The 26216-nt window shown below is 44.6% G+C and overlaps 1 protein-coding gene across 1 annotated transcript in view; it reads right to left on the bottom strand.

The window, feature by feature from the left end:
* The window catches only part of MYO1D (myosin ID), a 369137-nt gene extending 343132 nt beyond the window's left edge, over positions 1-26005 (bottom strand). Inside the window, exon 1 of the mRNA XM_065422544.1 lies at positions 25911-26005. Coding sequence (XP_065278616.1) covers positions 25911-26005 — 95 coding nt within the window. The remainder of the gene's footprint in view (positions 1-25910) is intronic.
* Positions 26006-26216: the final 211 nt, after the last annotated feature.

Here is a 26216-nt window from a genome sequence, read left to right as displayed (position 1 = left end):
CTCCAAAGCCTGCCCTATAAAGCTGGCTAAGAGACAGGAAGCAGGGGGAGACAGGAAAGGGAGGAGCGTGGGCTCTAGATCCCTGCTAGCTGGGAAGCTAGTAGTCTCCCAGAGTGTTGGTCCCTGTAAATATCTGTAAATAATAGATGGTGGGAACGGACACAAACAATGAAAGGACATGGGTGCTGCACTTCAGCTGGTCTCTGACTGCGTTTGTGGAGGGGCCAGGAGCGGGCATTGCTACAGGGTGCCAATGCTGCTGGTGTTGGCACCATAGTTCCGGAGGTCTTTGGAAGTGGCACCGAGGCAGAAGCGGTCATTGGTGCAGGGATTCACCCAGACAACAGACACATTGTGAGTGTCCGTCTGACACTGGCATCGCCTCTCTACATGAGGTGCACCGTTTGCAACCCGGTGAGCCCGGCATAACAGGGCTAGTATCTAACTACAGATTGAAAGAAAACTCAAAAAAAAAATTTTTTTTGAAGAAAGAAATGAAACTTACTACTAAAAAGAACTAACTGTACAAACTGGCTAACACTAAATAACTTCCCTAATCTGACTGAAAAACTAGGTATGAACGGGACTACAGAGCTCCGTCTCAGGCCAGGGATGGTCGAGAAGGAACTGAGGGGTCCGGGTTGCACACGCGACACTTCAACAGACAACGGCATGCAAGGCAGGCACCGCGCGTGCACAACCCGCATGGGCACTGCTGTAAAACTCTCCTAGCAAAGGCGTAGGGGCACACTAACGCCTGGAGTGGAGCACCCACAGGGACATCTCTCAAAGAAGCATCAAAGAACTACCTACCAACAGTCAAGAGATGCCTGAAATGTGTCTTACTTATGAAGAGAATGTTCCTTGAAAGAAATTCCATATCAACACACTAAAAAACTCACACAGGAGGAATGGAGTAAAGATCCCTAACATTTATGTATGGCTAAAGATCACCATGCTATGAGTGGGGTAACGTGGAAGAGAAGACTTATACCCTCTACACACTTATACATGCATACATGGACATACTTCAATAATTTACATGCTCTGCTACTTGTAAAATATCTGTACACAGGCTGCATTAAACACTGTTGCTATCTTGATGTGATGCAGATCAAACTAAAAAAGAAAAACACTTTACTATCAAGGCCTATTGTCCACAAATTATATGTCTAACACTTGGATCTTATTTTAGAAAGTCTCCCTGCTAATTTGCCTGTGCTTTGGAAAAGCAAGTAACATGTTTTGAATTACGAGAGGTTACAAGGACATTTTTGTGGTGAATTTGGGCTTTCATTTGCAAAGAAAAACCTCAGTGCTAAGAAACCCTTTTAGAAATAAAAATTTTTCATCATTGCTGAACAATTTTCAGTGAAGGTTAATAGCTACTGTCCCACTGAGCTGTTTACATCCAGCTTTAGAAGAATACCAGTGCTATTTCTGCCTTTGCAGGCAACAGGAAAATAAGTGTTAGTTGATCTTGATAGAACAAAGTACTTATTTCTTCTCAATATTTTTTAAAGTAAACGGACGAGTGAGCCTTCCACACAGGGCAGTGGCTACAATAAGATTTTTTCAAAGTAAGCTGGGCCAAAACTGTGCCTGTGTTCATGCTACAATGTTCTAGGACTGTAACAAAAGAAATGGTCTCTGGTGGGTTCCTTTAGTCTTTACATCTAGAGTCAAGGAGGACGAAATCTCAAACAAGCTAATGTAGACATTAGCTTTAAGATACTGTTTCCTAGCTTCCGAGGCTCATAACCTATCCATAAACTATTCATAATCTAGAAAGCCCAGTTAAAGTGTGTTTTGCTATGCATGAGGGACAAAGGTTGTCAGATCTAATCTGTCTCTTTAGAAAGAGATAACAAATAAACACACTTTTGTTTTTATTTCTTGTAAAATAAAAGGGGCTTTTTTATTTAATCAAACAAAAAAATGTATTTTCACTTTTTTATATCACTGTAGTATCTAAAAGTGAAAAATCCAGATCAAAGCCCCATTTTTATTGAGATAAGGATAGCACTATCAGCATTTCCATAGGCTGATAATGCCAGATTTCACTGTGTCAGTACAGTACAAAGGAGTTCTCCAGTGAAGGAGGCTATGGTGACTGCACAGTGGGAGGGGAAAGTGATTTATTAGCTACTGGAAGAGTGAAAGAAGCCCCAGCTCCTCTTTTGTTTACAGGTTTTTAAGGCATTATTCCTGGAGGAATTTTGTGTCGCTGCTTGTGTGTAGAATTCATATCCCCGCAGATTTCTTTGCTTCCCCGCAGAAAAATAACTTCTGACAGGGAAGCAAAGGGAAGCCGCAAGAGTGGTCACACACCCCTCCCCGGCAGCACAGGCAGGTCTGTTCAGGTGGAGGAGGAGCCACTAGAGACTTAAATCACCGCTGGCGGGGGGTGGAGTTGGCAAGTCGTACGTGTGGTAGAGACACTCTGTCCCTCTCGCTCGCTATTGCAGCAGGCTCAGCATGGAGGGGCAAGGCTTCAGGATGTTTCTAAGGAGGTAGACATGGGGCAGGCTCTGTCTCCTCAGGCAGAGCAGAATGTAGCAGCCTACCTGCTTAGTGAATTGTTCCCATTGTCTTTGTGAATTCCCCCAGGAGTATAAGACAAGTGTAAAAGTTTTAAGGCTCCTTTACGTTGCCAGAGTGGTGCAAAGGACACCACAAGTGGTGTATGGCCTTATAAATGCTTATAAACAAGAAGGGGTGAATATCAAAGGAGGAAAATTACTTCTGTAGTGCTAACGAGGCCAATGCAATCAAGGTGGATGTTGCCCATTTCCTTCTGGTCAACTGTTGGGAATAGGCCACTTCCACCTTAATTGAATTGGCCTCGTTAGCACTGACCCCCCACTTGGTAAGGCAACTCCCATCTTTTCATGTGCTGTAATAGTTATACTGCTCACTGTATTTTTCACTCCGTGCATCTGATGAAGTGGGTTTTAGCCCACAAAAGCTTATGCCCAAATAAATTTGTTAGTCTCTAAGGTGCCATAAGGACTCCTCGTTGTTTTTACAGTAAATTGAATTGCTCAAGTTCTTTTTAAACCTCCAGGTTTTGAGTTCATTCTAACGGCTACAGATAAAACAGAAAAATTACTGGTAAATGCCATGCTCTCTTAGTAGCCAGAATAAGGCATGTTTACAGTATGAAACAGGTATTACAAATAAATCTTTGGGAACGCAGCTGAAACTTTATGCAAAACAAACCAACCAACCATCTCAGTTCACTGAAGAGTAGCAATATCACCTTCAATATCTCTACGGTATATAACTGAAGACAATCTTTTCATCATTAGAAATCTCAGAAGGCTGAGCAATGGCACAGCAGAAATTCCAGTATATTAACTTTGAAATAGCAAAAGTTTCTTTTATCAGTCCATCAAATAAGGGTGCTGAAATTTTAAAGCATTCAAAAATTAATCCCATATCTTTGTTTATGCACAATTTACACATGCAAATTTAAAACATTCCGTACGCATGTATGTGGCGACAAGAGAGATAGTGGCTTCCATAATACAATAGTGATTAGTTTATAATATTGCATGAGTGCACTTAAACTAAGAGTCTTAAAAATTATCACTAAGTCATATTATAAAGCTTTGACCCAAACATTTTACTTTGCAGTAAGACGCAGCCAAGCCTGCAGACACATTCACATAGGTAATCATAGTAACAAAAATATTCCAAATAGGGGTGTGACGTTGCACCCCATATTGCTTTATAGAAATATGCTTATGAGTGTAAATATGACATAACTGAAATATGTTTTATGCTAGATATGCCATGTAACATCTCTGCAAAGGTTATGATCTACCGAATATATTCATCCTATTTATATGCATGTATCATTTGTGTATTCAAAGTTATGAATATTGGCTATGTACTTGTTTGATTTTAAGTAGCCTCAGTGAAACATTTGGTCAGCTTCTTGAGAAAAAGACTATTCTCAGTAAGTGCCCAATCAAGAAACACTTAAACTGACAATGGACTTTGAGAGACGCCATGTGACTGGTTGAATCACAGAACCCCCCCTTGGGAGCTGCCACCTGATGTGCCAAGACTACTTCGGCCCCTGCTTTCCCTGCCAGCTCGGAACCCCAGCACCCTGTCTTGCTGAGCCAGACACGCCCGTCTGCTCCAACACAGGCCCAGGGTCTGAATTACTTGCCCCAAAGCTACAGACTTAACTGAAAGCAGCTTACTGAAGTGTTCTTGTCTTTAACACTCAGATGCTCAACTCCCAATGGGGTCTAAACCCAAATAAATCCGTTTTACCCTGTATAAAGCTTATACAGGGTAAACTCATGATTTGTTTGCCTGCTATAACACTGATAGAGAGGTATGCACAGCTGTTTGCCCCCCCCCCCGTATTAATACCTACTCTGGGTTAATTAATAAGTAAAAAGTGATTTTATTAAATACAGAAAGTAAGATTTAAGTGATTCTAAGTAGTAACAGACAGAACAAAGTGAATTACCAAGTAAAATAAAATAAAACACGCCAGTCTATGACTAATCCAGGGGTCGGCAACCTTTCAGAAGTGGTGTGCCGAGTCTTCATTTATTCACTCTAATTTAAGGTTTCGCGTGCCAGTAATACATTTTAACGTTTTTAGACGGTCTCTTTCTATAAGTCTATATAACTAAACTATTGTTGTATGTAAAGTAAATAAGGTTTTTAAAATGTTTAAGAAGCTTCATTTAAAATTAAATTAAAATGCAGAGCCCCCCAGACCAGTGGCCAGGACCCAGGCAGTGTGAGTGCCACTGAAAATCATCTTGCGTGCCGCCTTTGGCACGCGTGCCATAGGTTGCCTACCCTTGATCTAATCCAACTGAATACAGATAAAATCCTCATCAGTTCCATAATGCTTCCTTTTACAGATTAATCTCCTTTTAGTCTGGGTCCAGCAATCACTCACACCCCTTGCAGTCACTGTCCTTTGTTCCAGTTTCTTTCAGGTATCTTTGAGGGTGGAGAGGCTCTCTTTTTAGCCAGCTGAAGACAAAATGGAGGGGTCTCCCAAGGGCTTAAATAGACTCTCTCTTGTGGGTGGAAACCCCCTCCCTCCTCTCTCCTATGCAAAGTCCAGCTCCAAGATGGAGTTCTGGAGTCACCTGGGCAAGTCACATGTCCATGCATGACTCACAGTTTTTACAGGCAGAAGCCATTGCCCACATGGTATCTTGAAAGTCTCCAAGAAGACTTCTTATGTGGATTGGAGCATTCCAAGATGCATTGTTTCTTAAGTGCTTCCAGATTGGGCATTTAACTTTGAAAATTCCTTTCTCCAGGAACTGACCAAATGCTCTACTAAGGTTATTTAGAAATCAAGCCAGTACATGGCCAATATTCATAACTTTGAGTACAAAAATGATACATGCATACAAATAGGATTAATAGATTCAGTAGATCATAACCTTTACATAGATATGTTACATGGCATATGTAGCACAGAACATATTCTAGTTATGTTATATATATTCATAAGCATATTTCCATAAAGCCTTAGGGGGGGCGAAATCACACACCAATCCACATTTGAGCTTTCCTGGGAACATTTAAACTAGCATGTGGACAATGGCGTCGGCCTGTAGAGAACTGAGTCATTCATGGACATGTGACTTGCCCGTGTGACTCCAAAACTCCATCTTGTAACTGTGATTCTACACAGGGGGAGAGAAGGGGCTTCCATCCACAAGAGAGACTATATAAGGCCCTGGGAAACCCCTCCATTTTGTCTTCAGCTGGCTTAAGTGATAGCCTCTCCACCCCCAAGGATACCCGAAAGAAACTGAAACAAAGGACAGTAACTACAGGGGTGTGAGTGGATTGCTGAAGGAGTCTAGTCTGTCAAAGAAGCTTATTGGAACATCTCTGCGGGTGAGATTTACCTGCATTTAGTTTCCTACTGTATTAGGCTTAGACTTGCGTGTTTTATTTTATTTTGCTTGGTAACTTACTTCGTTCTGTCTGTTATTACTTGAAACCACTTAAATCCTACTTTTTATATTTAATAAAATCACTTTTGACTTATTAATTCACCCAAAGCAAGTAATTAATTCCTGGGGGAGCAAACAGCTGTGCATCTCTCTCTATCATTGTTATAGCGGGCGAACAATTTATGAGTTTACCCTGTATAACCTTTATACAGAGTAAAACAGATTTATTTGGGGTCTGGATCCCATTGGGATTTGGGTGTTGGAGACAGGAGCACTTCTTACGCTGTTTTCAGTTAAGCCTGCAGCTTTTGGGGGACGTGGTTCAGACCTGGTCTGTGTTTGTAGCAGGCTAGCGTGTCTGGCACAACCAGGCAAGGTACTGAAGTCCCAAGCTTCCAGGGAAAACAGGCTCAGAGGTAGTCCTAGCACATCAGGTGGCAGTTCCCAAGGGCGTTTTTGTGACCCAACCCGTCACGGGGAGGGGAGGAGGGGGCAGAAAATGTATTACGATATGAAGCTATTATTCTTTATTTGTATTGCAGTAGTGCTTAGAATCTAAGGTCCCATTGTGCTAGGCACTGAACAACAGCTAAGTTCTTCTGGGCATGGGCTAAGTGTAAAATGAGAGACAACAGGTGGATACAGACAGATGGGGAGCACGAGAAAGCAATGAAAATACTGATCAGCACGATAAGGAGTAGCCACCGTACACGAACCGCCTAACCACTGTCAAGTTTTTGTAACCCTCAGATGAGGAATGGTTTAGGGATGGATTTAAAGGAAGACGGTGCAGTTGCTTTGTTGATGTTTATTGGGAGCCTCTTCCATGTGAGAGGGACAGCACTGGAGAAAGTGCAAAAGTGCTTGTTAGAAAGTTACAAATGGGCAATCAAGATGGACATTTTTCAGAACAGAGGAAGTATTTGACATCAATGAACTTAGATGAAGGGAAGAAGGGAGAGGAGAGGAGAGGCAGGGGAGTCAAGGATGGATGTTTTAGTATGGAAGAGACGAAGGTATTCTGGTACTGGGAAGGAAAGGTACCTGAGGGGAGGGGAGGAGATGGGATTGAGTCACTGGGATGGCAAAGGGAGAGCAGAAGAGAGCCAGTGACAGGAAGAAGGGGGGAGGGGGAGGTCACACTGGATCTGGTCTGTTATCTCTTTGTGAAAGTCTGTAACATTTCTGAGAAGAGGGGGTGAGAGAGCGGAAGCTGACAACACGTGTCTGCGGTGGGTACGGGATTCAATCTGGATGGAAAAGTAAAGCCACTTAGCTTGAAATGGTAGAACTGGAAAAGAGAATTAACTTGTAATGGAAGTAAGCATGGTCTGAATTTCCAGAGATGCTCCACAGCACGAGAGTAGGAAGTGGATTGTGGGGGTGAACCAGGGTTGAGGATTGACAAGGCAGACCATGTGATGGGAGAGGAGCAGAGACATCAAGGGTGGAGGACACTGAAGCATGGAAAGAATCAGCCACTCTGGTCAATGGAAAAAAGAGAAGAGATGGCAGGGAGGAGAGGGCTGAGAGCAAAAGAGAAGTCTTCAGCATTGACAGACAGTCACAGAAGGGCCAGGTGACTGGGCGTGGGGGAAGGAGCAGATGGGCAATGCTAAAAGACAAGCTGATGATCACAAAGGGGAACTCAGCAACAGAGAGATCGGTGCTTGGTAAAGACCAGGTCACATGAACAGCCATTTTGCTGAATAGGAAAATCGATCCAGGGTTGCAAGTTAAATACAGAGATTTCAAGGCCAGAAGGGACAACCGTTGCGATCATCTAGCCTGATCTCCTGTATAACATAGGTCACACACTTATAATTCCTAGGGCACATCTTTTAGAAAAACACCCAATCTTGATTTAAAATGTGTCACAGATGGAGAATCCACCATAACTAAGGCTACGTTTTAGTCATGGGTATTTTTAGTAAAAGTCATGGACAGGTCACGGGCAGTAAACAAAAATTCACAGCTCATGACCTGTCCATGACTTGTACGATATAACCCTAAATCTTGTGTGATCAGGGCTTGGGGGGAGTGGGGGTGTTGTGGCTGCTCAGAGTGGCGGGGGGGTTGGCGGGCTCACTACCCAGCTCCGCATGGCTCCCCGGAAGCGGCGACATGTCCCTCCCTCAGTTCCAAGGCAGAGGCACAGCCAGTGGGCTCACGCGCTGCTTCCGCCCTGAACACCGGCTCCACAGCTCCCATTGTTCAGGAACCATGGGAGCCTGCAGGCGGAGGCAGCACGCAGAGCCATCTGGCCGCGCCTCTGCCTAGGAGCTGAGAGAGGGACATGTCATTGCTTCTGGGGAGGCCCCCCCCAAGTAAGTGCTGCCTGGAGCCCTCACCCCCACCCACGCCCAACCCCCAGCCCTGAGCCCCCTCTCACACCGAAACTCCTGCTGCTGTGGGGAGGGGGGAAAGAGGGCGATGGCCCAAGACTGCCCCAGCAGCAGCCGGTGCAGCTGGCCCAAGGCTGCCCGAGCTGCTCAGGCGGCCCCCGGGCCAGCTGCTGCAGAAATCACTGAGGCCCCGGAAAGTCACGGAATCCGTGAATTCAGTGACCTCCGTGACAAACTTCCAGCTTTAACCATAACCCTTGTTAAGTTGTTCCAATGGTTAATTACTCACTGTTAAAAATGTACACCTTGTTTCCAGTCTGAATAACCAATGGACTGTGTTATACGTTTCTCTACTAGATTAAAGAGCCCACTATCAAATATTTGTTCCCCAAGTAGGTAATTACAGACTGCAATCAAGTCACCCATTAACCTTCTCTTTGTTAAGTTAAACAGATATAACGATTGAACTCCTTGAGTCTAAGGCATGTTTTTTTAATCCCTTACTCATTATCATGGCTCTTCTCTGAAAGCTCTCCAATTTATCAACATCCTTCTGGAATTGCGGACACCAGAACTGGACACAGGATTCCAGTAGTGGTCGCACCAGTGCCAAATACAGAGGTAAAATAACTTCTCTACTCCTATTTGAGATTCCCCTATTTATGCGTCCATGCATTAGCCCTTTCAGCCACAGCCAAACATGGGAGCTCTCGTTCAATTATTTATCCAACACAACACCAAATCTTTTTCCGAGTTACTGCTTCACAGAATAGAGTCTCCCATTTTATAAGTATGAGGATGTGAAGGACAGACAAGGATTAGAGCAATGAGATTCCAAGTTTATACGTTTCCATCTCAGCGATTGAATTAAAAAAAAAAAAACCCCACTTACTGGTATAGCAGAAGAAATGAGTCTTAAGAAAGGATGCATATGGGGAGGCTACCATAGTGGATTAGCACAAAATAACCCTGAGATTACAGAAATATTTTTCTGTGTGGGATTTATCTTTCATGTCTCGTTAAACAATTTACAGAAGTGTCACTCCCTAATTTGTTGCTTGCTTTCTACTATTTAATGTTGTCCTTTGCCCTCTCTTGAAAGTATCCATCACATGCAGGGCTATGCATCAGCTACCAGGAGGCTTGAGATGGGGTAGAGTTAGCACTAGTATGTTAAGAATTTAAAACTACAAGCTATCCTTAAATGACAGTGTAATTTAGAATCTAACCTTTTACTTTTAAAACTCCCTCATGTTACAAGCATTAGAACACTTCATTAATCACCACCTCACTAATGCTACTATAAACAAACTACCACAAAATTTTACGCTAAGAAAAAGAGGTATTAATGAAATGGAGAGGCAAGACAGATGTGTGGAAGATTCAGTGAGGTTACCCTTCAGCTAAGCATGCACTCACTCAGGAAAGTTTTACTTTAACCATCTTCTCATCTAATGGTTTGTTCATGCTGATTTTGCAGAGAGATGCTCAAAGCCCACCTGTCACAGCTATCAATTTCCAAAAACTAAGCTAAAATAAATTTCCCAGGAAGATTAAAAAAAAAATCAGACTTTAATAGTCCTATTTGCTACTTATCCAATAGACATTTCCTTTTAAAGTGAGATTTATGCCCCTTTCCACTAGCACAGATCCAGTTGGAACCTGCCCAAGCTCATAAGCCACATTTTGACTGACTGGAAGGAGTTTTCATTCCATTCATTCCAAATGCTGATACAAGACAGCTCTTCAGAAACTGAATTATTCTAAGGAAGCTAAAAGAAACTAATAAGACTTAATCACTGTGAGCCTGAGGAGGGACAAGGAGGAGTGGCAGCAGGCATACCTCTCCAGGAGGAAGAAATGCCTATACCAGCACCCTTTCAGCCCTTCAAGATTGTATATGAGCAACACACCATGCCCCACTGCAAGCAAACAAGCATTCAAATCCCCACTTACAATTAGATTAGAATAGTCTATAGGTAAGAAAAGAAAAGCTTGCTCATAAAAGTATGAATATTTGTTACTGAATGCACAAATAAATGCAGTGGTAGCTTATGTATTATGATGTCCTCTATAGGGGTAGATATTTTAGTGTCTCCTGAAGGCCAGAGGATCTCATTTTTCCCCACTTTACCCCTTCAACATGGAAGTCAGAGCCATCATTCTTTTAAGAACATAAGAACAGCCATACTAGGTCAGACCAAAGGTCCATCTAGCCCAATATCCTGCCTTCTGACAGTGATCCACCCCATCACCCATTCCCAGCTTCTGGCAAACAGAGGCTATGGACACCATCCCTGCCGATTCTGGCTAATAGCTATTGATGGACCTATCCCCCATGAATTTATCTAGTTCTTTTTTGAACACTGTTATAGTCTTCACCTTCACAACATCCTCTGGCAAGGAGTTCCAAAGGTTGACTGTGTGTTGTGTGTTTTTGGCTAAAAAGAAGATGGGCACTAAAAGGAGACCTACCACTCAGTGTAAAATACAATATGTGCACTCACTATAAAGAATGTTTATTTTAGAGAAGTCAACAGGAGAACAAGTAGTTTACACTTGACATACTGGAAGAATAAAGAATGTCATGTACATATGTTTTAAACTTTAAACTGTATGAGGGCCCAAACTACTGCTAAGGCTGTTTTTCTAACATACTGTGAATAAATAAGCATCCCATTCTCTGAAGGCAGGAAGGTACAAGATAATTGAAATCAGATTCTTGGTTTCATTCAGGCCCATAAAAGGCAGAGGAGCTAAGGGCATCACCCTCCAGACCTAGAGGACACCAAATTGAAGGGAACAACAGCGCAGTTCTTCAGATCTAACTGATCACTCTGCACTGATATCTGCTTGGATCCATGGCTCTAACAGTATTTTCAGGACATCACCTCCAACCTCTGGAAACCATGCTTATTCCTTCCTTTCAGCGTAGCCAGCTGGGGAATGCAAGTATCTTCTAAACCCTCTGGTCTTACAGCTTGTTGGATCCAGGAGTGCTTCAACAAGGATCTTGGGTCTGATAGACCAGTAGTTTGAAACCTTTTTTCATTTGCAGACCCCTACAGAATTTTGAATGGCGGTGTGGATCGCTTTGGAAATCTTAGACATAGTCTGCAGATTCCCATGGGTCCATGGACCACAGGTTGAAAACTACTATTCTATGGTAACGAAAGCCTTTCGTGGACCCCTTAGTCTACAGACCACAGATTGAAAACCACTGTGATAGACTATTTACGCTTAGAGTTCCTCAGCTCCAATACAGCCTAGATGCAGAGTGGGTCAGTTTGAGGTACTCTACACCAAGAAGGAGAAAACATCCTTGGCCTGAGCCTTCAACACTTCATCCCAGAGAAGCAAGAGTCTGTTCTCACTGGAGACAGGCCCAAGTAGTATAGCATATATACAGAGCACCTCCTTGAGCAGTGCCCTTCAAACATCTTATTTCTGCATTCAAAACCCAATATTTTGTCTTGATCAGCCACAACCTCAACCTACATCACATGGACACAGTCAAAATAGCAATATAGTCACCCTGCACAGACAAGCTTTACCCTTAGGACAGTAAGTTCAACAGTGCCCGAGGAGCAAATTGTTGATCGCAGTCTTTATCCTGGCACTGTAGGTGATCTTTTAGATATTCTGGGCCCAGGTCATTGAGCACCCTGAAGATGAAAAACAAAACCTTGAACTTGATTCGATAGTCTAAGGGAAGCCAGTACAGAGAGCAGGTAAGTCCGATGTACTCGTGGTAGTCCATGTTGACAAGAAAGTACTGCTACAAATTCTGCACTACTTGGAGTTTCGTAAGATCTGGTGGCTTCAAGCCCAGATCATGCTCATGCTTCACTCTCAGCATGAACATTAATTATTACATTGCTGATCATTTCTGCAGATTGAATGAAACAGACCAGATAGGAATTGAGAGAGAGTTGCTGCAAGGAGATAGGGAGGGAAGAGGGAGAGAAAAAGGAAAGGAGAATGAGGAAGAAAGAGAATGTGACAATAAGGTACTGAATAAACAATATCTAAAAGTTTATTTAATACATAACAGGCAGGTTCTCCCCCTTGATCTCTGTGGGAATTTCCTGGTGATATCAGTGGGCCATCACTGTGGATTGAGGGAATATCTGGTCCTAAATGTAAAACCAGGCCCACAGGGCATAAACATAGAATTTGGCCCTCTGCACAAAATGATTTTGACACCCCTGCCACAGACACTTGGATATAAATAAGATGATCAGTATGATGGGTCCAAGCAGGCTAGCCAAACCAATAATTGTTTATTCTAGTTTTAACAAAGTTTCTAAAATACACTATTAAAACTATCAACTAAAAATAAACAAGGCCCTAAGCTGGCTCTGACCTATTGCCTTCAGCAGAGGAAAGGAACCAAACACAGGCAGAGTAGCAGTCCTTTGTATACTTTTACACTAGTGTTTGGGTCTGCAAGGAATCCTATACATAGGCCAAGAGACCACTGCTTTCTAGATCATTCCAATCCCTATTGCCAAGTACACACACACACACACACACACCCGTCAAGAGCAAGAATGCATAGAGAGAATTCTCAAAGGACAAGCCAGATTTTTTTCCAGACTCCAGCAACACAGACAAATTAATTTTAACCAATAGTACCAGTCTTTCAGAAAACATAAGCAAAATCAACATCAGTTCAAAACCAGTGCCTTAATTTAGCACATCTTTGTAAGAGTGATGTGCTTGCACTACTAAAAGTTGCTAGCACTCAGTAAAAAAAAAAAAAAAAACTGTGTTTATAGCTAATAGACTCTGCTCTGGTCTACACTAGAAAATTACTTCGGAATTACTACATCGCTCAGGAGTGCCATACCCCTGCGCGATGTAATTATACTGACCTAACCAGTGTGGACAGCGCTATGTCACAGCAGGAGAGCTTCTCCCACCAACATAGAATCATAGAATATCAGGGTTGGAAGGGACCTCTGGAGGTCATCTAGTCCAACCCCCTGCTCAAAGCAGGACCAATCCCCAGACAGATTTTTACCCCAGTTCCCTAAATGGCCCCCTCAAGGATTGAACTCACAACCCTGGGTTTAGCAGGTCAATGCTCAAACCACTGAGCTACCCCTCCCCCCCATAGCTACTGCCTCTCTCAGATGTGGAGCTATGCCGACAGAAGAGCTCTCTCCCGTCAGCATAGAGAGTCTTCACCAGACATGGTGCAGCTGCACTGATGTAGTGCTTCTAGTGTAGACTAGTCCCGAGTGTTGCTTTAAGAAATTAGAAATTGGCATTTCAGCAGACAACTTACAAAAATCACAGTAAGTGCAAACTAAACTGAAGAGCTTGAAAGCAGCCCCATACCTGATATTATATGCCTGTTCTTACACTTAACTGCTGTTGTCCTTCCTTTTAGTGTACTAAAAGTGTCAGACATTAGTACAACTGAACAGCAGCTAAACTGGATTTCAAATATCAATTTAATATTAAGGTGGTTTAGTATGAATTTACCATTTTTGTACCAAGAAAGGATAATGCTAGCTCAAAGTTTGCCTGTAATTGAAATAACCCAAAGGGTTTTAAGCTGATCCTTTTAGCCAACATAGTGGGAATTTACACCCCATGTGCCCTACAAGGAAACATTTAAAATGTAGAATTGTATTACAGGCTTGGTCTACACTTACCCCCCAATTCGAACTAAGGTACGCAACTTCAGCTACGTGAATAACGTAGCTGAAGTTCGAAGTACCTTAGTTCGAACTTACCTCGGTCCACACGCGGCAGGCAGGCTCCCCCGTCGACACCGCGGTTCCCCCGTCGACGCCGCGGTACTCCTCTCGTCGAGCTGGAGTACCGCAGTCGACGGCGATCACTTCCTGGTTCGACTTATCGCGTCCACACAAGATGCGATAAGTCGAACCCAGAACTTAGATTCCCAGCCGCCGAACTAGCGGCTGGGTGTAGACATACCCACAGATACACCACTGAGCAACTGGAAACACCCTTTATAAACAAGGTCTGTGAACTCAAGTAGGTGGCTAGGAGCAACAAAACAAATGTAAATTAGCACTCCATGAAGAGCACCACCCCCCGCCCCCCCGGACATCACTTTATTCAGAATCTGTCACCTCTCTGAAGCTAATGTATGCTATCACCATGAGAGACATGAGGTGCTATGATTACTTTCTTTCTGACAAGGGGGAAAATAGTAGTCCATCACAACAGGACAAGTAGTTCATCACTGAGTAGTACGTAGTGTAGTTGTAAACATGTCAGTCCCAGGATATTAGAGAGATAAGGTGGGTGAAGTAATATCTGCTGTCATAGGACAAGAGGGGTTTAAGAGTGTTACAGATTGCTGTAAATAAGCCATAAATCCATTGAGTCTCTTCAGTCCATTCTTTTCGGTGTTTAGCATAGTTATGAAATTAAGCTCCCAGCTCATCTCTTGAACGTGTTGTGCAGGTTTCCATGCCTCAAAGAAAACACTTCTACAGTTGTGCAGGTTAACAGATCATTCTACCTTGAATAGTCCCATACAATATGTGCGAATTCTGTATGCTAAACAAGCTGTTCCACCTTACATTTTGCTGTGATACTGGGAGTACCTTTCCCAGACCTTAAGAGCTCTGTGTAGCTCAAAAGCTTGTCTCTCTCACCAACAGAAGTTGGTCCAATAAAACATATTACCTCACCCACCTTGCATCACTGAGGCCATGTCTACACTAGCAAGCTTACAGTGTCACAGCTGTACCGATGTAGCTGCTCTGCAGGGCCACCCGGGGGGGGGGGGAGTGGGGGAGAGGGAAGTGGGGCAATTTGCCCCAGGCCCCGCAGGGGCCCCCACGAGAATATAGTATTCTATAGTATTGCAACTTTTTTTTATGGAAGGGGCCCCCAAAATTGCTTTGCCCCAGGCCCCCTGAATCCTCTGGGCAGCCCTGCTGCTCTGTGCCGACGGGAGAGAGCGCTCCTGTTGACATAATAAAGCCACCTCAAAGAGCAGCGGTAGCTATGTTGGCAGGAGAAACTTTCCTGCCAACATAGCACTGTGCACACTACCGCTTATGCCAGAGAAATTTTTTCACACCCCTGAGCGACATAAATTTTGCCAACATAAGTGGTAGTGTAGACATGGCCTGTGTAGAGCATTTTGACTCTAGTTAGAAGCTAGAACTAGGTGGTGATTAAGTTTGGATCAGGACATGCCCCACCACCCAAAAAACTTTGAAGTTTAAACTCTTCTGCATTCTCTGCCATTTTGACACTGACTACCGTGCTGTTGATAACACTGGCTTATGGAATATTGGACTCACTTCCATCTTCAGTTACCAAAAAGCAATAGATGACCCAACTTTAAACTCGCACTCCACCACAAACCTTAACAGCTACCTCGTACACTTGTATCAATATATTAGCCAATTTGAAGGTCACACAAACCATTCATACGGAAAGTGAATCTATCTTAACATTCTTGATGTCACCATTCCGGTTTTGCATAAAGTGTGAGTTTGATGAAGCTAAGATGTATATCGCTTTCAGTATCTGTTGGAGATTAAAATGAATGCCTTATGGAGCGCATTATGAACACTGCATGTAACATGAAAGCAGCAAGGAATACAGTACAGTTTTCTCTTATTTACATGCTTTCAAGTTTTTGGACTGGTGGGCTGTCTCCGGATGCAACATTTGCTGTCACTAAATGAAGTTTTTGTCTGTTAACTTCCTAGTCTTTTTATACAGGGCTGGCATACCTAGGTGGGTAGCTAGAGGAGTTGCACCTGCCTGAGAATTAGAGGAAGAAACTGGCTGCTGAGGCTGCTCCTGGGTGGACTGACCAGATGAATGTTATACTGTCACTGCAAAATACCGCAGGTTACCCACTTGATGCATTTTTTTCATCTAGTCTGACAGTGTTGCCTAGTGGAGTTTCTCCTTCAAGATGTTACTCGTGGGGGAATTCTGCACCAAAATAATAAAAATTCTGCGTACGTTTTAAAATTCTGCAGATTTTATTTATCAAAACAACATTACATAATCATGCTAGTTTCAATTATTTTGGTAATTTATTTCAAAATGCCTGTCAGCAACAATATAGAGAGACAAAAATTCCCCCAGGAGTAGAGAGTTAAAGAAACCCCATGACAACCCAGTTTCCTGTTTCTCTGCCCCCTCCCAGAGCCCAGCTGGGGGGGGGGGCAGACACCCATAATCCCTATACCCAAACCCACTACCCCTCAGAACCCAGCTGCGGGGCCCTCCCTAGCCCAGATACCCACACCCCCTTCCCCTCCCAGAGCCCAGCCATGCCCCCTGCCTAGACAGCCGCCTCTCTACCCCTCCAAGCCCTGGGATCCAGAGGGAGAAACAGCCTGTTGCTGGGTCCCAGGATTGTGTGGAGTTTCCTGCGTGCTGCCGTATCTTTCCCTCAGGGCATGCGGGGAACTGCAACTGCCAGGAACTCTCCCCGTCCCCCTGGCAGGGTCTTCTATATGCGAGCTGGGCTCTACTGGGTTCAGCGGCCCCTAGTGGCAGCCAGCAGCACTGCAGCCCATTTCTGTGCGGGAAAGGAAATTCTGCACACAAAACATTGATTTCTACAAAATTCTGCATTGCGCAGTGGCGCAGAATTCCCCCAGGAGTAAAGATGTGGATAGAGATGCTTACCTTCTTTGTGAAGCACTTTAAGATCTACTGATGAAAAGCACTATATAAGAGCTAGGTATTACTTATAAAAATGAATCATTAACTTTACTAGACAAATGCTAACTATGTATAAATGACATTGCAGCAATTGTCACATACAGTAGAACCTCAGAGTTACGAACACCAGACTTATAACCTGACCAGTCAACCACACACCTCATTTGGAAACCGAAGTATGCAATCAGGCAGCAGCGGAGCCAAAAAAACAAATACAGTACAGTATTAAACGTAAACTACTAAAAAAAAGATAAAGATAAAAAAGATTTGATAAAGTAAGGAAACTTTCTGTACTTGTTTCATTTAAATTAATATGGTAAAAGCAGCATTTTTCTTCTGCACAGTAAAGTTTCAAAACTGTATTAAGTCAATGTTCAGTTGTAAACTTTTGAAAGAACAACCATAACGTTTTGTTCAGCGTTACAAACAACCTCCATTCCCGAGATGTTCATAACTCTGAGGTCCTATTGTACAGAGCAATGAAAGAAACACACACACACACTATTTCAGATTTATTGCAAAAAGAGTCCAAAAAAGGCAAGATACTAGAGAATTTCAAAAATGGCATTGTTATTCTCTGCATCAACCAATTTTTCACTTAAAAAGGAAGCCTAGAACAAATTTTCTTTTGCGATTTTTATATGACTTTTGCAAAATATAGGTTTTTAACTCCTGTTAAATCAAGATCTTTGCCCCAACCTTAACTATGATGTCATGACCAGCTCCAACATATGACCCCTAATATCTGTTAAGTCTGTCCACTAACTGATGTCATAGTCCAATATTCAAGCAATTAGTCATCTTCAGCCACTGAAGTTAATGAAAATACGTCTTCACCATCAATGCAGGGCCAGGTATTTGCCTGTGTAGCTTATCCAGGTATTTATCCAAACACAGCAAAGTACTAGTATTAATATAGAAAAGGGTCTGAAAAGGTTTTATTTTTTTGACATTTTTTTAAAAAAAAGAAGCTCTGTTTTAAAAAGTCCTTTGAATTCAATCTATTGCAAGCCCCTCGGAAAGAGCATTAGTTGGTATATCAATCTCTATGCAGTCTGACAATACTTAAGCCTAAAATGTCTACCAAAGAATTTACTAACAAAGTAATGAGACAATCTCTGCTAAAGTGAAATTCATTTGAATTAAGGTGGCTGTGATTATGTTGGTTTCTTTGCAATTGTTTAAAGTACAAAAATCCACCAAAATTAAAAAAAAAAAAAAAAACATGCAAATATACCTGATCAAGAGACTGAACTGCACATGTGAACTCTCTGGAATAAGTATTAATCTAAAATGTTGGAGAAATGAATGACTGATGGATTTTAAGTAGAATATAAAACCAGTAAATTCAGTATTAAGGGGTTCAAACACAGCCTAAGTTAGAAGTAACTAGAAGTGAACATCCAGTAGCTGCTTGATGGGCTAAGTGAAATTACTGTTTCAATACGTAATGTCCACATCACAAAAATATCATATATTGGAATTCTGATTGGCTCACAACCGAATAACCAAGAAGTGAAATGACATGGAGTCTAAACTAGTACCAGTTTTACACATACAGCTAATTCACATATTAAAAAGCTGAACAGTGCAGTGCATTTGTCTTTCTCCCACTGAAGACATCCTTTGGGAAATGTCCTTGTATGCACTGAAGCTGATATGGCTTCCATTCCACCCACATCTGGCTTTCTGGGGAACTAAATCGAGCACAACCTGCCTGCGTTAACCAGTGACCCTGAACAGAAATAATCCCGGCAGAAGCCAGAATTACGGCAGTGTGGAACCAGTCCAAATAGAAGCTCTGAACAAACCATTTCAAGTTAGTGAAAGTGTAACCAGACGGAATGGAAAAACTATTCCCAGTTTGAGATAAGCATATGCCACAAGCACAAAGACAACTCTACTGTCATCTAAATACCCTTCTACAAAGACTACAAGGAGCTACACACAGCAACTGGAAGGATCCTGCAACTTCCATAACTTGCCACTGGATCGTCTTGAGAGCTCAGTTAGAGTTGATAACACCATTAACTTAGCTATATGACTGTTGATCTCACTGATGGAGGAATCAGACAAAGAATAAGAGCCAGAGAAGAAGCTATCACTCCTTAGTTTATGATAAAGGATATTTACAGGACCAAAGGAAAAATTTTGTTTAATGTATAAAATATTAAAACTAAATATTTAATACATATTTTCTCTATGTTCAGTATTACCTAAATTAGTGTTTTTACTGTGGCCATATTAAATACAGACCACAAAATACTTGTCAGTCTGAGATACTTATCTGTAATATTTATAATGAATATTTTACTTGTTTTGTACATTGAGAAAATTAAGCACTTTCAATGTAATAGATAAATGGGTGCTCTTCAGTCTATATTACCAGGAGTCTATGTTAGTATTACATACAAAAAACTACATAAAACATGTAGATTGTGAAGTCAAGCACTTAAAAATTAGGAAATGCCAGATTTAAGGCTGCCTGTGCAATATATATTAATTCTGCCTCCATATGAATCCATCCTCTCTGTGCTTTCGGTAAGTGTGATGAAGTTAATGCCTATCTTTTTGTGTTATATGCTTTATGCTTATAAGTTCAAAATACTTATGCTTCCAGGCGGAACTTTTCATTGCAAGTGCTCGTAACGCAAATAATAGAGTGTGTGATTCACCACCTATGGTGATTTCCGGATCCCGCAACCATGGTTTCCCTAACATGCCGGTGGTTTGGGTGACAGGTGTCAGCATTGACCTCAGAATCTGCAAGCCCAGGGCGACTACTGCCAGCAGCGGTAAGGTAAGGGAGGGGTGGGCTTCCTGTGTTCTCTCGTGGCCGCAAACACCCCTCCTCCTGGAGCCACCTCGGACAAAGACCGCAATTTGGGAGGCTTAACACTGGTCCCTGGTCTCAAAGCACCATCCATGTTGCTGAGGGGAAGAGACATTGTCCACCTGCGCTCCCTACACTGGTTTCCCACAAGTTGCATCCTAAGTTCCCTGTAAGCTGCACAGCAGCCTATTTAGTGGCGTGCAGACGCTCAGGGAACCAGCCCGGGGACCTGCTGCAGGCCCCAACCTAGCCTGGCCCCCAACCTGCCACAGGCGGGGCAGCTCCCCGGCCTTAACTATGCTGCAGCCTGGATCCAGTCGCGACTGGGGCAGCTGCAGGCCCGGATCTGGCCCGGGGGCGGCCACAGGCCGAGACCCAGCCAGCCCCAGATGCGGCACCCCTCCCTGGACCCAGCTCCGACCCGGATCTGCTGGGGCTGGGGAAGGGGCGCTTATCCTGCGGCCCCAGCCCCGGAGCTGCTGCAGCAGGGAGAGGCACCTCTCCCCCCCAGCCAAGGTGCTGCTGTGGGGAGAGAGAGCTGGGGGAGAGGGGGGGGGGGGGGGGAGTCCTCTCTCCCCTCCGTAGTCCCGGAGCACCCTCCTGCACCCCAAACTCCTCATCCCAGAGCCCACACCTCCAACTGAAGCCCTCTCCCCACCCCAACCTTCTGCCCCAGCCCATCCCCAGCCCCACCCCAGTGCCCGCACCCCCAGCCCTCACACCTCTGCACTCCAACCCTCTGCCCCAGCCCTGAGCCCCCTCCCACACTCCGAACCCCTTGGCCCCACCACATGAATTTTGTCATGTGCACTGATATGAAGTTGATGTGTGACACATCACCTCCACATTGGTGCACAAAACAAAATTCATTCCACACATGGATGGGAAAAATTAGAGGGAATACTGGTTGCAGCACAAGGCCTGTCACCCATGCCTCTGGGCCATACTCACCATAGCTGGAACAGCAAACCGGTTCATTGAATAGCTAGGGATTCTGATTATGTTCTGGCTTGTACTTGAGTGTAATATGGGGAGGGATTTTTAAATAGCAACCTTGTACTAGACTCCGGGTATGCACTGACAATGGTTGCCTTGTGCTTTGCATGCCTTACAGTGGAAAGCTTGGCCTTCAGCACATCCTCCAAACTGGCGGACAGGCTGCCGCAGATTAGAAGATTGAAAAAGAGACTGCATGATGACATGTTCAACGAGATAATGAACACCTCCGGGACAGCTGATACAGAGTTCAGAGCCTGGAGGATTTCATTGTCTGAAAAACTGGCCAGAGAGAGCAGGAGAGCATCCCAAGAGCACAAGCGTACCACGCAGGATGAGATGCTGCGGATTATGAAGGACCAGACAGACATGTTGAGGTATCTGGTTGAACTTCAAGAAAAAACAGCTTGCTAAACTCCCTCTGCAGCCCCCGCAGAATGGCCTGCAAACATCACCCTATTCCCAATCCCCTTCCCCAAAACGTTCCCGGAAGTGTGTGTGGGGGGGGAAATGCAGTATCCCTTCCACTCAACACCAGAGGAGGGTACTAAGAACAAAGCCATTTGAAGACCTTTGATGGACAAATCTTCTGTGCTTTCTCAGGAAAGCTGACTTGGTTTCTCCCCTCCCAATCATATCATATCATATTTGCCCCAGGTTAAATTATTTTCTTGTTCTTTCAGTTTCTTCATATTTGTGCAATAAAAGTCAATGTTTCAAGAATGAAATACTCTATTTATTCCAAGCATGAGGTTTTTGGTGGGAGCGGGAGGTACAGAGAAACTGATGCAACAGAGGGGATGGTATGGGAAGGCACAATGCAAACAAATGGTGCACATTACTGTGGCTCATTTCTGAACCGGGTTTTCAAAGCCTCCCGGAGACGCAGAGCTCCTCGCTGGGCTCGTTTTATTGCCCTGGTATCTGGCTGCTCAAAATTAGCTGCCAGCCTGTCCACCTTCATGCCCCCACTCTTACGGAAACTTCTCTCCCTCTGACTCACAGATATTATGGAGCACTCAGCAGGTAGAGAGAACAATGGGGATATAGCTTTCACTGAGGTCTAACCTAGTAAGCAAACTGCTTAGTATGTTAGACCTAGTAAATGTCCAAAGGCATATTCCACCACCATTCTGCACTTGCTCAGCCTCTTGCTGAACCACACCTTACTGCTGTCCGGGTGGCCAGTGTATGGCTTCATGAGCCATGGGAGCAAGGGGTAGACTGGGTCTCCCAGGATCACTATAGGCATTTCAACATCATCAATGGTTATTTTGTGATCTAGAAAGAAAGTCCCAGATTGTAGCTTTCGTAACAGACCTGTGTTCCTAAAGATGTGCGCGTCATGCACCTTTCCTGACCATCCCACACTGATGTCAGTGAAACGCTCCCTGTGATCCACCAGTGCTTACAACACAATTGGAAAGTATTCCTTTCGGTACCGTACTCTTTGGCAAAGTGGTCTGGTGCCAAGATAGGAATGTGTGAGATATCTATCGCCCTACCGCAGTTAGGGAACCCCATCGCAGCAAAACCATCCATCCACTATGTTCTGCACTTTGCCCAGAGTCACTACCTTTCTTAGAAGAAGTCAATTAATGGCCCTGCACACTTGGATCACAACAGCTCCCATGATGGATTTACCAACTCCGAATTGATTCCCCACTGACTTGTAGCAGTCTGGCATTGCAAGCTTACACAGAGCAATCGCCCCTCGCATCTCCACTGTCAGAGCAGGTCTCATTTTAGTGTTGCTGCGTGTCAGATCTGGGGAAAGCTCTGCACAAAGTTCCTCGAAAGTGGCCTTCTGCATTTGAAAGTTCTGCAGCCACTGCTCATCATCCCATAGCTGCATAACAATGCAATCCCACCAGTCAGTGCTTGTTTCCCAGGACCAGAAATGGCACGCCACCATGTTCAGCTGCTGCACGACTACCAGCAGCAACCAGGAATTGTTTCATTCTATGGCCTGCAGCAGGACTGCTTGAATGACATTGCGAAGTTCCACGTAGCGGTTCCTGTCTCAGCTCTGGAAATACGGCAGGATAAGGTGTGAGGTGTTTGTAATGCTCACAACAAGAGTGCATAGCTGAGTGGGGGTCCAGGGTTCTCGGGCACTGGCATACACACAGCTAAGCCAGGCTTTCGAAAAAAGGCGTGAAAAAGTATGGGTTGTTTGCCATTGATATCAGAGGGAGGGAGGGAGGGAGGAAACTGCATCAGGGGAGTTCAAAGCCATGTTCCCATTCCCCCCACACAACGTTTTGGACCCACGAGGCATTGCAAGCCCTTCCCAAAATCCCCAGCGGCTAGTTGCACTGTGGGAAAGCTATCCAAGGTGCACCGCTCTATACATAATGCAAGTGCTGCTAGTAAAGCTGCATTGCACTGACACAATGACTGTGGTGTGAACATGCCCAACCAACTTAACTATTGCAGCAGCTGGATGTCAAATTAAGTCGACCTAACTTTGTAGTGAAGACATGCCCATAGTCTCTGCCAATCTTACCCAGAGGAAAATTCCTTCCCAACCCCAAACATGACAATCAGTTAGACCGTGAGCATGTGGGCAAGACCCAGCAGCCAGATACCTGGAAAAGAATTCTCTGTAGAAACTCAGATCCCTCCCCATCTAGCATTCCATCACTGGTATTATTTGATACTATGATATTATAACATATAATTTTATTAATGGGTAAACAGAGATAAGAGGCGTTGATTATTTTTTAAGAAACTATGTAGAAAATTAAAAGTTATCTATAGTACTGTATAACAGACTCCTACAATCTGAGGAATTGTCATTGCCAAGTGACCATAAATAGTACTACAAATACTTCGGACATTGTCTATTTTAAATAGAAATGCAATCAGTGAGAAATATATGTACTCATTAACAAAGTTAGGGTATTTGTTCTATATTAAATAAAGTAACACATTATATTTACTTAACATACCAACTGAAAATGGCCTAGTAGACAGAGCACTGGACGGGGTCTCAGGATATCTGGGTTTCTATTCCCAGCTCTGCTACTGACTTTCTGGGTGACCTTCAGCAAACCACTTCACCTCTCCTTTCCCTCCTTTGTGACGCGCTTTGAAACACTATTATCTAACCATCTTTATTTTGTCATCTTTGGCCTCTTATTTGCTTTAAATTCTATTCTTTTCTAATAAAAGTTATAAATTAATTTTTTCTCCAGTCTGTATTTCAGCCAAGGAACAGAGATTGGATCTCAAGAATTGTGAGAAACTTAGCAGAGATAATAGCTTAACTAAAATTACTTAACCTCAATGTGTTTTATAATGTTTCTTTCTCAGAGATCATGTATTAAAGACTATGACACATACAGATTTATGGTTGCAAGGGCAAATTCAAATCTGACATTTCCTAACTTTTGAGTGCTGGATTTTGCAATTAAATAAAGTTCTTTTAATACAGTTTTTGTATGCAAATTCTAGGATTTTTTTAAAGTAAAAAATAAATATTATGTATAATTGTAACCACCAGTGTTCACAAGGTTGGAACTCTGAACCTTCAGCATGACATCACAGACAGCTACCACTTGTGCTCCAGCACTTACTATGTTAGCTGACAGAACAGGTGGGTTGTAGGGTGGTAGGTGCATATGGAGCACTACCATGTCCCAGGGTCCAGAAGGGAAGGCTAAAGTGGTCTCGTAAGTCTAACCTGCAAGCTCTAGAGACAACAACCAGGTCAGAAGCAAATCTCCCTCAAACTGATGGGAAGGGGTAAGGTGCATTCCTACCATGACGCTGTCTCCGGACTCCATTCAGGGGCTTTCTTTCATGTGTGACAAATTTTCAGGTGTGACAAATCTGAAAGGTCTCCCACTAGCCCCCTGGCTGTCAAAAGGACTCTCTCTAACTTCCACATATTCTCTTCCTGACAGTCCTAGAGGGTCTTTGCTACTCTGCTCCTCCCACAGTCTCATTTTGGGTCCTCCTCTACTCCAATAAACCCAGTTCTTCTGCAGTTTCTTAGTTTAATTCTGTTATTGCTTGGGAAAGCTGACATTGATCAGGTTCACTGCTGCCAGCAGGATTCTTAACAGCTGTATTAACATCAAAGGTCCTGTCAATTCAATCTGCTGCTGCTTGAGGAAAGTTGTGAGCAGCAACAAATGTGAGTTTAATACCAGCAAGTGGAGGACTTTAGTTTGATAATATTTACCCATAGAAAGGCAGTGGTATGTAACAGTTGGGAGTGCTAGCTCGGGAGTCAGGAATTTCCTTGTTTTAATCATGGCTCTGACACTGGCTTGCTGTGACTATGAGCAAGTCCTAAATGCTCTCCACCTCAGCTCCTGCCATCTGCAGAATGGGATCATCTCTACCTACCATACAGGATTATTAAAAAGTAGGTTGCATTTGTAAATGCTAAGGAAAACATATAAAGTTCAATTCACAAACCCAGAGATAAAATAAACGTAGGTTCAATGCATTTGCCAAGACAGTGAAGTACAATGACACACTGTCTACACATTCCAGACCGTGCACTTGCCCAGACAGTCTGATTTTTACACTATAATCTACAGAAATGGGTGCTGCTCATTTGCCAGCAGCAGGCTAATAAAACAGAAGGGAGCGAGGTGGGACTTTACCCGACCGATATAACTCAGCGCCTTTGCAGGGAAGGGACATGCGAGGCGGGGAACTGCTGTCACAACTGGACAAACTGCAGCCCCCGGTTACCCCGGGAGCCAGGGCCCACGCGGGGCGGCACGGGACGGGACGGCGCGTGGGAGGAGGAAGACACCGAGTCGCACCGCGGGGGGGTGGCCCAGAGGCGCTCTGCCGGCGGCCTTTCGGAGCAGCCCCGGACCCTGCGGACGGTGTCCCGGGGCGGGCGGGGATGCGCGGGGCAGCCTGGCCTCACTCACGGCGGGGTCCCCCCGCCCGGGAACCGCACAGCTCCGCTCCGCTCCTCGGGACAACACAGCGCGGGCGGCTGCTGAAGGCGGGAGACCCACGGGCCGGCCCGTCCCACCAGCTCGCCCCCTGGGGGCCCGGCGGCCGGGGGGGGGCCCGGCCGCTCCCCACAGCGCCCCGAGGGGCCCGGCCCGCCCCACTCACCGCAGCCGCAGGTTGGCCATGAACTCGGGCATGGAGACCGAGTCCAGCAGCACGAAGTCCGCCTTGCCGAACTCCAGGCTCTCCAGCTCCGCCATGGCACCGAGGTCTCTGCCGGCCCGAGCGTCGCCTCAGCCCCGCCGAGCGCCCGCCCCGCCTCACCTGGGGCGCGCGGAGCCCGCCAGGAGCGGGCGGGGCCTGCCCGGGGTGGAGCCGGGCGCGCGGCCCCGCCCCGCCTTCTCCGCCAAGGGCCGGCAGCGCCCCCTGCCGGCCGCGGCTTCGCCCCGGCTCCGGCGCTCACGGGCCTGG

This window comes from Emys orbicularis, chromosome 25 (genome assembly GCF_028017835.1).
Source record: "Emys orbicularis isolate rEmyOrb1 chromosome 25, rEmyOrb1.hap1, whole genome shotgun sequence".
Taxonomy (NCBI): Eukaryota; Metazoa; Chordata; order Testudines; family Emydidae; genus Emys; species Emys orbicularis.
This window is presented reverse-complemented; position numbering and strand designations above follow the sequence as displayed.